Here is a 17,763-nt window from a genome sequence, read left to right as displayed (position 1 = left end):
CGATGCTTTTTGCGCCTAGCTATCGTCTAAACTGCAGCGGCATTTCTTCAATCTGTGAGCTCAAAGATGTTGGGAAATGAAAGGATTCAAAGTACAGTGAGCTGCTATGAACCCTGCTATGAACCATACGTATTGATCACTACTGACGGTGCATTATCTTGCTTTTTGCTTTTATATGTACTCGGAAATGGAATAAATATACGCCTTATAATGAATAATCTGGATAAATAGAAGTCATAGCATCACTTTAATTGGTTGAAAATGATCTCAAATGTGACGACTCGTGGTAAAGGGTAAGCATCAAATGTACGGTATGTGTTGTAGAAACATGAATGTGCACCATTTCTGCCTAAAATTATGTCTTTTTATTAAACGGACAATTCATCACATAAGCTTTTGTGTACTTATTAAATGGAAATGAATCAGTAAAATCAGTATTTAAAATAAAGTAATATTTTCAGTATTTAAAAAAAGGACCTAAATAGCTAAAGCAGCTGCTGTATTTGATTTTTATAACAGCCTTTATCGTTATTATTTCAAGGTTGGAAGAGGAACCGCGTAGTTACATGTCATACGGAATATTAAACTATATATATATAATCTGAACATATTACGTCTCTAGTACACAAGTGAACGAGTTTATAGCGGGTGCGTGAAGGCGGCATAGATTCATCAAGAGGAATGTCAGACTCGGGATGTTACCCAGGCGCTGATTGGCCCTGGTGAGTCACGTGACCATTTCCCAAGCGGAGTTTCCACGACAGCTGGAAGCCGAGCGGTGCAGGCGCATCGCTTCTTTGCTACAAAATATCGGAAATAACACGACTTCTGCTCGTCTCAGCACCTCCAGAGAAACCCAGGTCTGGCATGGGCGACAAGAGGAGTCCCACAAGGTAACGACTGAGTCCGTGTGTCCGAGATATTTAAAGCTAGGAGTGTGAGAGAGGGGAGCGGACATCGACAAACGCGAGGAAGAAAAAAAGGGTTTTTCTCCACGGGCTCTCTCCCTCACTGCATGTGTGTGCGCGTGTCGGTGTGCGCGCGCGAGTGTTAAAACCTCATCGCCAATTACAGTGTCGGATCACAGAGCGCTCGCAGATGATTTCCTAAATCCTATAGGCTTATCCAGATGTTTGCTATCGATAGCCTTCGTGGATGCGAACTGAACTCCCTCTCTCTTTTTCTCGCCCCATTTCCCCCCTTTTCTCTCTTTTGGTGTTTTTTTTTTTTTAATTTTTATATTTGTTCTTCTCCCCCCCCCCCATTTATTGTTTTAAAGGCCGAAGCGTCAACCGAAGCCCTCCTCCGACGAGGGGTTCTGGGACTGCAGCGTGTGCACGTACAAGAACACGGCAGAAGCTTTTAAGTGCATGATGTGTGATGTCAGGAAGGGGACATCAACAAGGTAAGGCGGTCCATATACATTACCTTCCTTTTCCTTGCATTAGCGGGTCTAATAGGAGGGGGGGGCGAGGGGGTCGATCATTGGGGACTGCCACCCCTCCCTCCTAGCGTATTTAGAAACAGTTTAATGTTGCTACCACCCCCATTTTTTTTAACTACCACTCAATTGATCAAGTACTTTACTACAGTTAACACAGTTGGTTAACATTACAGTTCAGACAGTAAGCACAAACAAACATGCTATTATGAGCTTGTTCATTTCCTAAAGTGTGCCAAATACTTAATTTCCTCAAGCTCAACACCTTTACACCAAGACACCAGTTACTCGAAAGAAAATGAAGTTCCACTTAGAGGGAGAATGATTAATCTTAAACGTTGGGTGCAAATATTTGTCATTTATTTGGTTGTTTGTTAGACAAAATAATTGAGCAATGAGCTTTTACACAGCAGTTTATTGTCTTAAAGACTTTACATTGTGACAATATGATGAAAGTATAACTGACTACTTGTCTCTCAGTTCTTTACTGGGTCTTGACGTTACCGTCTGTGACTTAAGGGGGGAGGGATGGCGTGCTCTTCTTTGAAAGCACACACATCTGTATTGTTGCCCCGGAGATATTTGTCACAGACAGGTACAGGCACTGAAGTGTACAAACACACATGAACACAGCTCTGTGCCCTCTGTGCTGTGGCTGATACTCGTCCTGACATCAGTGATTTGCTGCAGGAAGTCAATGTGTTCATCCTGAGTGGCAGTCATTATCAGTATGAAAACACAACAAAGAAGGAAGGAGAGGAAAGAGAAGCCTTTAGCACTGGGTAAAAGGGCCACCGTGTGTGTGTGTGTTGTTTTCCTCTTTAATGTACTGCCAATTATCCTCTTCTGCATTAGCACATCTTGATTTCAATACAACAACAGCAAAAACAACACATTGGTGCAGTTGTAAGCTTTGACGCTTTTCTTTAAGGATTGGGGTATTTTTCATGTCGGTGCATGCACTTGTGCGCCTGTGTGTGTGTGTGTGTGTGTGTGTATGTGTGTGTGGGAGGGCTAGTTGTGAAAAGAGGTTGTCAGAGCAGCTGCCAGACAGACAGCCATAGCTCATTACTATGCAACAGCTTAATCAGCCCTGCTGTCATCAGACACACACACACACGAACAAACACTCGCGTATACAGATGCACTCGACATGCAAATTTTACACATGACTGCATGCATATACGTACACAAACACACGTGCACATTCTTTGTACGCGCAGACATGAATACACACTCGAGTGCACAAGTGCTGCTCACACAAACATTCGATTGAAAAGCTTCCTCGCTGTTGTCATCATCGGCTCGGGATTGTTGCAACTGAGCGCTGATCGTCGAGAAGACACTTCAGGGACTCTGAATTTACGTGCGTTAAAAAAAAAAACCCAAGCGTCCAGCAGCTTTGCCAAGAAGCTGTCTGAATCCTCATGTCAACAAAGGCAGTGACACCCTTTGTCTCTTCCCCATCTGGGTTTTTATTGTTTTAATAAATTGCCACAAGGACACAAGGACCCAGAATTCCTTGCCACACCTGAGATACTCCCTGGCTAATCCACTCCCAACAGAAGGTCTTATTTAATGGTAATGACCCACTGTCCTTCCAACTGCAATGCTGCCAAAAAAAAAATAAAAATAGAAAAGTAGCCTCGTCACGCTCTTACAGAAGGCCAAACACAAACACGTCCTCGCGCCGCCACACGCAGGCTAATGCTGCAGCAAAATGGCCACACAGGTGGTCACAGCTGTTAACGAGCGAACACGACAGACGAGTGGATTCTCTCGGCGAGCAAAACCGAAGGTGCTAAAAGGGCAAACGACATGTGGAATATTAATGGAGGACACACTGCAAATTCCCTCTGCTGGCTACTAAACAAGCATGACTGAGCTATTAGTGGGAGTAATGAATTAATGTCTGAAGGTCACGGGTTTGACAGGAAGTAGCGTGGGTTGATGCTGTGGCATCAACATTGTCTCTTGACGTGAACTGAAACTCTCCAACTAACTGAATAAGAATTCAGATTCGGCTCAGGTGGAAAGGTGGAGGAGAGTTGGTGAGGGGAGGTGTCGCCCCCTCGATCCCTCGTATGTGATGAGATGATCCACTGCGGGGACGTCAAAGCTGCCAAGTGATTGAGTGAGAGCGCTGTGAGTTGGACCGGAGACAGAGACACATCAGCACGATTGAAACGGCTTATCTGAGGAGGCGGAGTGAAATGAGAAAGAGAGACGGACTGACGAAGAAGGGGCCGGCTGGCTGATGTTTCTCTTATTCTCTCAGCAGCATGGAAACTTTTTTTTTTTTTGCAGCAAATACAAGAGGAACCTGTAGGGCAAGACTCCAGTAAATATCATAAATATGGGAAAATAGGCTTTTCAACTAATGCGAGCTTCCTGCTAGCTTACAGTATTTAATTAAAGCTGTCTTAGAGGAGCTCTGGGATCAGAACCTCATTACTTCTCGCCTCTGCTCAATAACAGCGGACGACATTTTATCCTGTTACCGCTCTTGTGGCTCAGGCTCAGGCTGTGGTAACTAACATGATGGTTGGAGTTCACAGAGGCTGTTTGGTAAGGTAAAGGTCACAGGTTTGATTTATCAGCTAAAAGACACTAAAGGCCTCCCAGTGCACCCATTAGGCACTGAGTGTCAGTTTAATGTTTTTAAGGTGGGAGAAGAGGCTCGTTTGGAGACGTAACGCTCCATTCTGGGTTCTTTTTTTTTTTTTTTTTTGCAATAAAGGCTGAAAAATCTCATGTGAAGTGGTGTTGACAGACAGCTGTGAAACCCCAATCCAAACACCGCCCACAGCCAAATTCTAGTGTGTGTAATAGAGCAGTGTGTGTGTGTGTGTGTGTGTGTGTGTGTGTGTGTGTGTGTGTGTGACCTTCTCTGGTGTCTCGCCTCCACCTCCTGCATCTGTTCACTGAGCTGTGACAAGTCGAGCCCAGCAGGGAAACACTCGCTGTGCTGCATGTGCTGTGTGCAGGAGATTTTTTTTTCTCCAGCAGTGTTATTTCTACAGGTCAGGACAGTGAGCTTGATCATGTCCCTACTCTTATCTCCTTCTTCTTTCCATCTCCCGGAGTCGAACTAATCCGCAGGCGTCGTCTTTCGGTGACAGATTGACTGATGTTCAGGTCTTTGTCGGATCGGCCTAAACAAGCAGGATCCACTCGGCGCAGTGCTGGGAACCTGTCAAGCGTTTCAGCTTTTCAGATGTTGTTTAATCATCCTCCGCACACGAGCTCGCCCTCACAGTTCACGTACAGTGCACAGCACACACTTAATACAGGCAAAAACTGACTGCAACTGAGCCAACATGCACCCATGTAGCAACAACACCCAAGCACCTAGCGTAGGATTATAACATTTTGTAGGGAGACTGTTTATGCTTACATACAAAATGGATGAACCAATCACGTCTCTACCCCTCGTGTTCACTAGCCCACACTCATGACAGAGTTTAAACTGTGACTCTGCTTCTGGAGCAACAAGCGCTCGTGCACGTAAAGCATCATTTCCACCAAGCAGTCGGCTTTGGCTCACTACAGTTTGGTACGTTAAACTCTGATCTAGCTTGCATTACAGCTAGCCGTACCCTTATTTGGTAAGCAGAGTATGAGCCAGATGGAGATAGTCCTGTCAGCTCTTCGTGTGACATCATAGCAGACCAACACAGTGTAGCCTGCTATTAATGAAGTTCAACGAAGAAGATGAATGGGACATAGTAAACAAAAGGCAGTCTTTATGGTCGGATCAGTAGGCTACAGAAGGGTAGCCTCTCAAAAAAGCTGGATAGTATGGATACACTATTTTGGTACCATTCCCGATAAATGTGTACCGTACTGAACTCGAGCGCTTGGTGGAAACGGGGTGTAAGTGAAAGCTGTTAGCTTTGGAGGGAACACAGAGGGGTGACGGAACGCTACCTTCCAAATCCTGCGAGCTTTTCTAGAAATGACTTGATTTGGACTTATAGACAGTGCAAACCTAGTTGTTTTGGTTTTGCCAGCAAATTTAATAAGCATATTACCCTAAAAAATAAAACACAGAACAATCACACGTAAAAAAAGAGAAGTTTAAATAAATAGGGTCACTCAAAAAAAAAAGGGGAAAAAAAGAGAGAGCTAAAAACGAGATTCAGGTGCAGAGTTGAGGTGAAATGTTGCCTGCTCAAAGTTCGGCGTCAACAGAATCCACTACAGAACTTGCAATGCAAAAAAAAAGGGAAAGGATTAATTATGCATCCTTCTCTTTTTTGTGTCTTAATATTCTCTCTACATAGCTGCACTCACTCGACTGTGCAGCAACACTAATATATAATGCAAGGTTTATTAAAACGCTGCCTGAAGAGAACTGCATGAATGAGTGCACAGTGTGAGAGTGTAGCAAACTGCTGCCTGTGTACACACACGACCACTCCGGAGTGGAAGCCTTACATCTATAGAGGGCCGCTTCTTTAGTGTTATCACCCCCCTCTGATCACATTACGTCTACAACACATTACATTTACACCCAAGAGTGTTTAGTGTTTGTGTTTAGTGTTCACGTCGGTGCACTTTCATATTATTCTGCTGCACCTTTAAGTCTGAATTGTAGTTCCTTGTTCTGTCTTGGTTGGATGTGTTCCTCTGATTTGAGAAAGGATCTTAACGTCGCGACTTTAATTCTAGAGGCGACGATCGTTGCTAATGAAGAGGTTTAATAAGCTCAATCTGTAAGAGGAACAAAATCAGCGTCATTCACAAGACATCCTAATCACTGCGACTGCAACTCCAAAAAACCGAATGCACGTGAAGCGGTCGACGCGTGATCATCCAGTCTAAATACCGACGTCCTCTTCTTCTAGATCCTCTCCGCTCCGTCGTGTGACATTCAGCTTTTAATGCTCGTACAGTGAACAAACAGCGTACACCCGGGACAATGAAGCTGCCTGTTATCACGTCATTGTGGCTCAAGATTATGGCTACGTGATAAGCCTGTAATTACTTTGCTGACACTGATGCATGACATACTGCTCCCTGCGCGCGTGTGCGTGTGGTGTGTGTGTGCGTGTGTGTGTGTTAGAGGAGAATGTTGTATAGTGTGGGTAGCAGGCTGCAGAAGGTGTCATAAACCACAGGACGTGCACCGCCATCTGCCACACACACACACACACACATGGTGATGGCGTGTACAGGCAGGAAGAGACATTAATCATGGGGTTGGTGGAGAAGGAGCTCCCGGGAGCAGCCTACAACCTGCAGATAGAAAAACCTGATACACACTTACACCTCCATTTGTGAAAGCGTTCAACAAGGCGTAAAATCAGCTATTTCACTACCATCTCACAATCACCACAGAATGCTGAGATGACGTTTGTTTTTTATAGCGTGCACACACACAGCAGTCCATCAGCTGCCCTGTGGGGTTTTTTTTTTTTTTACTCACCACACAATGTTCCTCGACAAATGTTTGCAAAGCAGGACGAACATCTGCAGAGATTTAATGTTTTATTATGTGTTCTTGTGTATTTTCCGGATCAACATTTGTAGAAGCAAGAAGTGCCTAGGAAAAACAAAAAAAGTTCCAGAAGAGACGCAGTGTTGAAGCGAGACGTCCGTGTCCGAGCTCAAACACTTCCCCTCCAGAGGCCCGCCTGCAATGTTCAGTTTCACTCCAGTCTGACCTCGTAAAACTGGAAGGAAACTCTGACGGTTTCTTCTTTAATTGAGGAGATAAGACGAACGTCAGGCCGTAGAAAGTAGATCCAGAGATCGTTGAGAGAATAGTCTGTAGCTGACCCCAAAAGAAGATAATTAAAGGTAACTTCTCAGGGTAGGACGCAGGGCTAACTGTTCAGGCTACAGCTAACGATCAATTCAATCATTCATCAGTCCATCGGGATTTTGTTTATAGCAAAATAACAGGCTGTTGCTTTAACACTTATATGCACAAAGCGCCATTGGTCCAGAAGTGTGGGCTCATACTAACATGGGGTACAGAATGAGCAGGAAGACAGGGGCGCTCTGATTGGTTCATTAAATTGGTACCTCGTAGCTACAGGTGACTGACGTTCTTTGTTCCGTTTTCAGAGCACGGGAGTTATTAATTTGTGTCAGGACCTAAAGACAACTTCAAACCAAAATCTTATAAAGTGTATCTGGAGGAAGTGACCAACCCTGCCTTTAATCTTTTAATGATTACCATCTTTGTGATGAGTGTTATATAATGTTGATGCAGGTCTGTGACGAGCTCAGTGTTCAGTAATAGACAACAAATCGATGAAATGAGTCACTAACAGTTTTAATTATAGATGATTCATGATAGCAGCCCTCACCTGCTATAGTTTATCTGAGGATATTAAAATAACCAAATATGGAAACCTAAAGGCCTCATGGGAGAGTGGGCGGTTTGCAGGATCTAAAGGGAGTAATCCAAGTATCCATAATGCAACATGAACACACACTGAGATCCTAATCTGTAAAAGGCTGTCTCTCAAACTCATCTTTCTGTAACTGATAGCATGATTCATCGTTGAGCACATTCTGGCTCTTGAACGTTAGCACACCATCTGTGTCCGTGTCTGAGTCTCTGTGACTTTATTAGAGAGCTTGACCTGTTTTTTTTTTTTTTTTCCTTTTCTTTTTTTGTCTGCTGTGGCAGAAATGGGACAGCCTGGCCAAACCGTCCTGAGTCATGAGCTGACCCCCTGCTGAGTTCTGCTCGACAAACATTTACTGCCACAAACCAAAACCAGAGCAGATTTTTTTTTTTTTACGTCTCTTAGTGCGGAGTTTTTTCGTCTTCTTTTTTTTTTCGTCTTCTTTCTGAGCACAGGGTCTAGGAGGGAGGGTGTCAGGTCAGTGGGTGCAGTCCAAAAAAGAAAGGAGGAGGGGTATACATGTGTGTGCATGTGATGTGAAAAAAAGGGGGGGGGGGGGGGGTCAGCCAGAGTTCTCCTGTCAATGAAGTGTGTGAGGGATCAGTGGCAGCGTTTGCACTCTCTAACCCCGGCAGTGTGCAGGAAAAAAGATGAAGTAGAAGCTCAGCACGGTGAAGCTGAAGAAGAATAACGATGGAGATGTTGAAAGTAAAAGTCAGGCTTGTTTTTTGTTTTGTTTTTCCCGGTCTGAAACACGGTGAACGAAGACTGAAAAATAAGTGAGACGGAGGGAAATGATGAATACACTCTCTGCTTGCTTGACTACAGGAGTGTATTTTTTTTTTTAAAAAGCCCCGAATAAAGACACGCTGATTGATATCTGTGGCGTGTTTTCGCCCTGCTCATGGCTTCCTAATATCCCGGTGTGAGACTCCATTAGCTGCAAGATAATGGATGAGCGTGTGTGGAGCAAATATTGTTTGGAACAAAACGGCTCCAGCACGTAGTATCAATGTCAGAAAGAAAAGGCTGTTACATTAGGGCTCCGAAACTGTTGTTGGAATCAATAAACACACACACACACACACACACACTCATTGAGCAAGCAGCAAAAGGCCTAAGTGCTGAGATAATAACCATCTGATTGGGTTAACAGAGGCAGCTCTGTTTAGGCCTGCTGCCTCGCCAGCGCCATTACGCGTCTCCTCTTTCACCTCGAGGTCTATTAGTGACAATCTACTCAATTGTAACACATGAAGAAGAAAGAGTTTACCAAATATTTGTATGTCTGGGCTCTGGTTGCTGTCTCCCTCACACACACACACACACACACACACACACACAGGCGATTCTATGGTCTGTTAGGCCCCAGGCAAAAACTAACTGGAGGCCCCTACAACCAGCATTTATTATTTTCCTTTTTTCTCCCACCCTCAGGCGGATAACTCCTCTTCACTCATACCTTTCGGTTTTCACAGGAATAAGGCTGCGACGCCTCGCAGAGTGCTGTCACATCAGGCAGGTTTCCTACTGTCGTTGCAAAAATCGGCACATTTATAGGAAATGCTTTGGTTTCAAGTTTGTCAGTCGTTCGGGGGGGGGGGGGGGGGGGGCTACTGGCCTGGGGCCCCAAGCAGTGGCCTGCCTTGCTTGTTGACAAACAGCACCTCTGCGCACACACACACACACACACACACACACACACACGCATGGGCTAAGGTTTTTGAAATCGAGGAGGTCACATTTTCTCGTGATCGCACATCAAGCGAAGCAAACGTACATAATTAGACAGTCTTCATCTTCATTACAAAAAGAGTACAGCACCCATGAGCTCAACATGACACCCTGGACCCAAACGCGTCAGATAAAGAAGGAATTCAAAGAGGAGGTTATGAATGAGAAAGCTGCTTGTCTTTGGCCTGAAGGCGGGGCCCGGTTGTGACAGTCGCTTTTTTTGTTTGTTAGAAACTCTCAAAATAAAAAAATCCCTTCAGAAAAGAACGGATGTTTGACATTATCAGGGTGGGGAATGTCAATGAGTGGATGAAGTGACTCAAAGTGGGAACAGAGGCCCGCTCTTTCATTTACCGTAAATTCCGTACTATTGAGCGCACCTGGATATAAGCCGCACCGGCTAAAAATAAGTAAATAAATGTATTTGTACATATATAAGCCGCACTTGATTATAAGCCGCAGGTGTCCACGCTATAACAAGAGCTATTTACACAGACGTAGGCTACCGGTAACATCCGCAAATACTGTAGCGTCCGTACGGACGTTAAAGGACGACGAGAGCGTTCAAATAATAACTTTTAATAACCCGATCACTGTCGGCCGTGACCACGCCGTTTACAGCAGAGAGCAACACATAACTTGCCGTAACAATCCAACTCTCTCCCCCAGCGTTCTCTCATACAGCCACTCAACACGTTCTCGCTGGTGCATTCACTGACTCTCCACATAATCGGAATTATGAACACATTATCAACTACTGACTTTACAACATGAACCGTTACAATACGAAGCCTAGCCGACGGTGTCTGTAACACGGCTGATGAAAAAGATGACCGTAATATATTTCACAAGAAAAAGTCCATCCATTCACTGCCTCAGAATGACTTCATTACTCACTTCCTCAGTCTCTGTTGTCGCTGTCAGTGTCATCTTAACGTGCAGCAGCTCTGTTAGCTTCTTTGACAGCCAGGTCGATCGCCTTTAACTTGAAAGCTGCATCATATGTATTTCTCCGTGTGTTTTCCATGATGAGGGTGCGTGAATGAAGCGCAAAATGACTGATATTAAGATCCGACGTGACGAAGTCAAATGTTTTTGCGGCAGAAGCTCATTGTCCCCCATAAAAAATCCATGCATTAGCCGCACCGGAGTAGAAGCCGCAGTGCTCGAAGTGTGAGAAAAAAGTAGCGGCTTATAGTCCGGAATTTACGGTATTTCTGTATTTTTAAACGGAGTCAGCAGTTCTGCAGCGTCGCGCTGACAAGACGGACACATTAGAGAATCTCTACATCTCCTCCCCATCAGACACTTATGTAGGCCAAGAGACCCATTTGCATTTCACTCTCGCCCTTTTTTTTTTTTTTTCCAGAGCATACTGCCTGTTCTGTGAAGGCAGTGATAACTCTGGGAAAAAGAAGACTGTTTGAAGCCTGGGTACCAATTTAGGTCATCACCAGACTTGTTAAACAACAGTGTTGCCCTTCGAAACAACACAGCAGACCAGCAGCTCACATATTTCCCCCCTTTGGAAAAAAAAAACGAAGGAAGGAAGGAGAAGCCTCGAAATGGAGCTAAATAGGCCACTGAGGCTCTTTTTTTTTTTTTTTTTGGCAAGAATTAAAAAAAAAACACAGCAACACCAGGTGCTTGGACTCATTTTGTGGATGGATTTTCATCAAGGCGAGCACATTTGTACACTCTGCGCTTTGTTACACCCTTTAGAGTTGCATTAGACAAGTGCACGAGGACATTTATCACGCAGCACCTGCAGGCCAGCGTTTAGTAATTGCAACACTTTTCGGAGGGTTCACACACAGGTTAGCACCCATCAAAAGAAAAAATGAGTTGTACACGAGTTATCATATACGTTCTCCTAATGCTGCTTTTCCAAAACTCCTTTTTTTTCATTAGCTGCAATTTGCTGGTTTGAAAGTGAAGGTGAAGGGGGTTTTTTTTCCGGAAAGCAGGTCAACCATTAGATTTTGTAGAGGGAGAATAAAGTGCATTTAAAAAAAAAAACGGCACTCATCCTCGTGCCCTCGTGCTTCATCTGCTCACTGCTGTGTCTCTGCGTGTCATGCACGTCCTGTGCCAAAAGCTGCCCCCTTGTGTTGCCGATCATATTTCTTTGCAAAGTGTGCATACATCATCATGATCGTGTGCATCCTTTTTTTTCTTTTCTTTTTTTAAAATCTGTAACAGCAGCCAGGTTTGTTGCTGCAGCGTGTGCATGCAGGCATCGGTGCATTCATCCGTAGTATCACTGTGTCTCTGTGTGAGTGCAGAATCAGGCTCGAGATGTGCAGGCTCCCTCAACAGATGGCCTTTTCAACACACTTGCCTCTCGGCACGGGCTCTTGCCAGCCCCTCCAAAAACACACACAAACACACACACACAAACACACACAAACACACACACAAACACTCACACACTCCTGTACAGAAATAAGATTGCAGCCCTCTTGCACGCAAACTGTTGCCAGATCGGTTACATAATGTATCATTTTTGGGACATCAGAAACTCATGTTGGATCGAAACGTGGCCACGAGGAGGAACATTTCACATGGAAACGCTGCGCCCGTTTATGTTTCATATTAGACTTTTGCCTTTCAGCCTTTTCGTTTCTCTTTGTGTGCGAGATGTTTCATGTTCAAATCGTGCGTGTTTTGTTGACAATGGATTTTAAAATATGTGATGTTTTTCAGCTGTAGCCAATGACAAAACTGCTATTTACAAATTAAAAGCCCAGGAGGGATGGTGTCAATCAAGCTGCAGATCACAGAGCTCTGCCATCCTTTCACCTTTGCACATTCGTGTTGATTCTGCTGCAACGACGTTAAATCGGCGTCCCTATCAGTGATGTCACGTTTTGACAACGCGAGGGAACGCACACACACACACCTCCCCCCTACTATACTGTCGCTCCACCAGGATCCCGTCTGGACCCTGTAATGTCTGCTTCCGTTGCTCTGACTCAGCCCTTTACCTCCATCTCAGAGCGACTCAAGTGTTTCTTTCATTTGGATTCCTGCGTTACCGTCCCTCGCTTTATATTTGGCGGTGCTGACGTCACGCTTCCTGCTCACGGATCAGAAAGTCTCACGCTGTATTAGGGGCATCAAAGGGGCGTTTTTGTCTGTTTTTAAGGAACAAGTGTTGACTGTGATGATGATCATGCCCCCCCCCCCTCTACAGAGACCCCGTGATGTGACTCATCCTCATGTGTCTCTTAGTGATATAAACCCAGAGACAAACAGATGGGCCTGAATGTCCCCGAAATGATCAGCATGTCCTGTGTGAGCGTGGCTTTAGTTTCATGGAGTATCCTGTAAGTCTAAATTCCCATCACATCTTTGTGTTTGCACACCCCGTTCATGTCAATGTTTATCCCTCCGAGCACTCAAACAAGCCCGAGCAGGAACACTCCATATCTCTTTCAGATGCCTGAACCCGGGGTTTGATTGTGAAAGCCCTCGCCGCCAGCGTTAAGAATACTTCAGCCGCACCGCTCTAACCAGCTCTGGCACTTCTATTGGCCCTTGATTACTCCAGAACGCTCGCTTGAAGTCATGCGTTCATTGTGATTTTCCCTTTTATGAATCTGCCTGTCCTCCTGTCTCTCTCTCTCTCTCTCTCTCTCTCTCTCTCTCTCTCTCTCTCTCTCTCTCTCTCTCTTTCTTTTTTCCTCCCCGGATCAGGAAGCCTCGACCCGTCTCCCAGCTCGTCTCGCAGCAGCAGGTAACGCAGCAGTTCGTGTTGCCCTCGCAGCCCAAAAAGGAAAAGAAAGAGCGAGTGGAGAGGGAGAAGAGTGACAAAGAGCCGGCGCTTAAGAAGAACAGTCACAAGAAGATGAGGTAAGCGAGGCGGAGGGGTTTTAAAGGGTGAATAAAGAGAGCGAGTCTCAGATTGGGTTTATGTCGCCACCTGTCCTTTAGATAAAGACGCTGAACAAAATGTATATTACATATTCATGTTTTTCTCTTTTCATGTATTTATGTAGGATCCCTTTTGTGTCTGGCGTCATGCTGACATTTGTTCATAGTTTTTTTTTTTTTCCATCCGTTATTCCTCTCTCCACAGACCAAGATTAAAAAACATCGACCGCAGCAGCGCCCAGCACCTCGAGGTGACGGTTGGGGACCTGACAGTCATCATAACGGACTTTAAGGAGAAGGCCAAGCCCTCGTCCACCTCGACCACGTCGTCGTCGACGTCCAGCGCCGCGTCCGCCGCCGACCACCACAGCCAGAACGGCTCCAGCTCAGAAACGACAGAGAAGGGGCTCTCCCGCTCCTCCTCGCCCAGAGGAGAGGCCGGCTCGGTCAACGGGGAGTCCCACTGAGTCACCCACCTTTCTCAAGACCCCCCCCCCCCCCCCCCCCCCCTCCTCCCACCCACAACTCATCTGCAAGCCCACAGGTCACAGGTGGAGCGTTCTGCCTCTGATGTAGTGCTGTACAGAACTGACTTTAAAACTTGTTTTTTGCTCTTTTTTTGACTTTTTTTTTATTAAAGTTTGACGACACATCAGATTCAACTGTTTAACCAGTTCTTCACAGTACTGGAAGTCTGCATTTAGAAAGCAATATGACTCACCTTTTGTTCCATTTTCTTTCCAGTTTTTAGCGTTCTGCATTTTTTTATTTGGACATTTGGTGCACTCGAAAGGATCCCACACACTGTCTGAGGCTTGTTGCCAGAAAGAAAATTCCAGGACATTCTTATTTTAAAGACACATTCAGGTGCAGCTCCCTGAAGATGCACCTACCTTTTTTTTTTTTTTTTTCTCTTGTTGTTTAACTCAAGTGCAGCCCCGCATCATCTGCAGGGACCAGCAGAGTGACCTTTCCTCAACTCACGTGGAAGTATCAGCCTCTGTCTGGAATCCTTACCTCCCTATTAAAAAAAAAAAAAAACCTGGAACCATCCTGTGCACCCTCTGAGCTGAAATCGTCGACCTCACTGCGACCCTTTGCTCCTGAGATTTACTTCGACCTTTAAACTTCTCTATCTGCTCCTGAAAGAGTGACTTTTTTGATTAAGGATTGAGGCTTTCGTCATCGTTTTTGGAGCGACTTTCTCAGTCCAGTCAACGCTTGATGCTGCTGTGTCAAAGGCATCAGGCAGGTTTTGATTAAAGCCCTCTTTGAAATGGTGCCTGAAGGTGTAGCGACTGATTTTAAAGGAAAATACTGGTGTTTTTCTGTGTTTGTGTTGGTTTTGTGCCAATACTTTGTTTAAGTAAATGCGCCCTTTACTTTTGCGTATAAACAAAAGTATTCACAAACATGAGGATCCTCTCAGACACCTCCTTAACATGGCTAAAAAAAATCATAGCACGACTTTTTAGCTTAGGAGCATTCTCAGGGCAACTCTGAGCGAGGGAGGGACACAAACTTTTATCTTAGTGAGGAGGCGGGTTGAAACTGTTGCTATGTGTTACACATTTTTACAGAAGCTGTGATTGGTTAATCCAAAAAAATAGATAATTAAAGTGCTCTGTTAGTAATAATGAGCATAGGCAAACCGTTAAATCAATTAGGCACAATCGTAGAATCTAGTCAGACATTGTGTACAAACTATGAAATGAACATCTCTGTATGTTGTAAGCCGTACTTTAAAATTATAAAGCATATCAGATATTTGAAATGTAAAGAGCCTTAATTAGTGATTAGCTGCAGCTGAAGATAACGCAACCACCTGTAGAAAAATTAGGGTTACATACATAACTGCGGTTCTATGAATTCTGGATGTCCGCCAGACTTTTCCGACGTTCGGAATCTCGGCGAGAAGATTTTGTAGGTGCGCCTCTCGTGAGGACGCAGGCTAGTAAGCCACATCACGCGTCATCCCAGGCTTACATGTGACTTTGATATGAAATACTCGACTTGTGCATTATGCGTGCACGAGACGGATACAAGTGATACAAGCTGCCTCGGTCTGGAAGAATGAAATCACCATGCATGTCTCACTTTGCACTGAAAAAAGTCAGATGTATTGGAATGTCTGCAATATGATTTTTTGTTTGGTCGGCCCAACGATGCTTCAATAAGAGTATTCTTTATGAAGTGTTAGTAGAACATTTCTCTAGAGTCCTCCTTGCAGTTTTAATAACACTTAGGAGCTCTCTTAAGGCACTCTTCTTACAAGGATTTTGTCTTATCTTTAGGGGGAAATTCTAAGAACGCCATCATTATAAGACATATTTTATTTGGCAGTCCTAATTGGTCACTAGGAGCAACTCTTAGTACTTTGGAAACTTTGTGAATATGGCCCCAGGTCTCCTTTGAAAATGAGATCTCTGATCCCAATGATAATAACCTGGGAAAATAAAGGTTAAAAATAAACACCTCGAATATAAACCTGCTTTAAGGTTTATTTTGATATAAATTTAGAATAAAACTTACCATAATTAAAGAGAAAATGGATAGTAGAAAATGTGCATTATTCCAGCTATTGATCTTGGCAGATGTTGGTAGTATTTGGTTTTTAGACCTTAAACATTGACAATTATTAATCCATGAAAATGTTTACATTTATTTGCGATAGGAAACTTGTGGAAATTACCCAGTATTGGCACACTGACAAGAGCTGGTTAGGAAGGACTTACAGCTATAACATTTACATGTATACATACAGTAGCTCAGCAAAACGGATGTCAGGCACAACCACTGCAGACTGGTTTCATAACATCAGTTGTTATGTAGCCTCGTTACAGTACAGTTGGACTCTTAGGAGCATGGTTTGTTTTGTTTTATAAGTTATTCTTTCCATCATTCCTTCACCTGATGAGATTTTCCAAAAAAAAGAAAATTGTTCACAAAAAGATACAAGACTAAATTGTGAATATTTTAAAGCACTCAAATCCAGCAAACCAGTTACTACACCACCCCCATGGCTAGCATAAAACAGCAGAATCTATTAGCTAGCTGCTGCTACAAGCTTGCTAACTTGCTAATTGTCTTTAAAACAATTCTCATATTTGTGTTGGGCTAATTTTCAGAAGACAAGTTCAAAGGGATTCCAATGTTGATGTTAGCTAGATATACAAGCAAACAATAACTTGCTAATATATTAGTTATAACAGCTTACATGTGCCTCTCATGTCTCCATTTATTTCTTCAGTTTAGCTCATACATGTACATAAAATCCTATTTGTTTGTTTATTTTTGCTTGCCTTTATTTTCTAAAACATGAGCTAATAATGACTAAAACATGTTGAATTTAGACCTGTGGCTGTAGCTGTAAACCCTGCCGGTTTTCTCCTTTAAAAGCTGCACAAACAGAGCTGCACCTGCTCAGAGTCACCGTGGACAACCAGAGGGTGCTCGCACTGCTCTGCCCCAACAATGGAACCAGTTTGGACCCAGTGGGAGCACCAGAATGAAAAAGACCCCTGCCCTCTGGACATGCACATTGATGATCTGTACGGCTGATGGCCTGCAGTGTGATGGACTTCAGAAACGGTTTCAGTTCCTCCATTTTGATGTAGCAAAGTGGGAGGAGCTAAAGAGGACGCTAATCTCCCAGCAGAACAACTTATAGATCAACCTAACTTCACAATAAATTATAAAACCTGTAGAACACAACACAGATACAAATGGATATTTCTAAAAAATAGTAATAATATTGTACTACAATGTTTTGATGTGGTTGTATTATCCATCTTACCAGTGTTATCATTGAGATTTTTACGTTAATATTTGAGCACAGATCCTGAGAAATGTCATGGCATGATGATATTATGGTCTCGGTATATTGTGGGACAGGCTATGTCTCTTTGTTTGTTAGCATTGTTTCATGTCTCATATAGGTTCACTACACTAGCTGGGACTAGGTGTGTGAGCTGGTGAGGAGTGTTCAGACAGATGTTTGTTATCCAGTTGTGGCAAAAAAAAACAAAAAATGGACATTTGAAAATATGTTGGTGTCACTTGTGGAGATATAATTTTATTTCATTTTTTTTGCTTTGTCATGCTCAATTGTTTAAACGTGTGAACTTGTTTATTCCATGTCTGAATAAGAAAATAACAAAACGTCCAACATAAAATGTCTTTCCTTATGCGCACAATTTTACTTTTTTTATATCACTAGTCACTTTTTCTAAATTTAAATGCTGGCTTACATTTTGTTATGTATGCTTTGTATGCTCAGGGAGCATATTTTGTTGGATTTTTCACTTCACCTGTTGAAAACTACAGAATTAACTATGGTGCATGTTG

The 17,763-nt window shown here is 43.7% G+C and overlaps 1 protein-coding gene across 1 annotated transcript; it reads left to right on the top strand.

Annotated features, from left to right (window-relative positions):
- Positions 1–697: 697 nt before the first annotated feature.
- On the top strand, positions 698–17,603 carry LOC306818013 (YY1-associated factor 2-like). Its single transcript, XM_079335343.1, has 4 exons — positions 698–893; positions 1,280–1,405; positions 13,240–13,395; positions 13,622–17,603. The coding sequence occupies exons 1-4, from the start codon at positions 868–870 to the stop codon at positions 13,881–13,883; spliced, it is 570 nt and encodes a 189-aa protein (XP_079191469.1). The 5' UTR covers positions 698–867; the 3' UTR covers positions 13,884–17,603.
- Positions 17,604–17,763: the final 160 nt, after the last annotated feature.

Source organism: Symphodus melops (assembly GCF_947650265.1).
Source record: "Symphodus melops genome assembly, chromosome: 22".
Taxonomy (NCBI): domain Eukaryota; kingdom Metazoa; phylum Chordata; class Actinopteri; order Labriformes; family Labridae; genus Symphodus; species Symphodus melops.
This window is presented reverse-complemented; position numbering and strand designations above follow the sequence as displayed.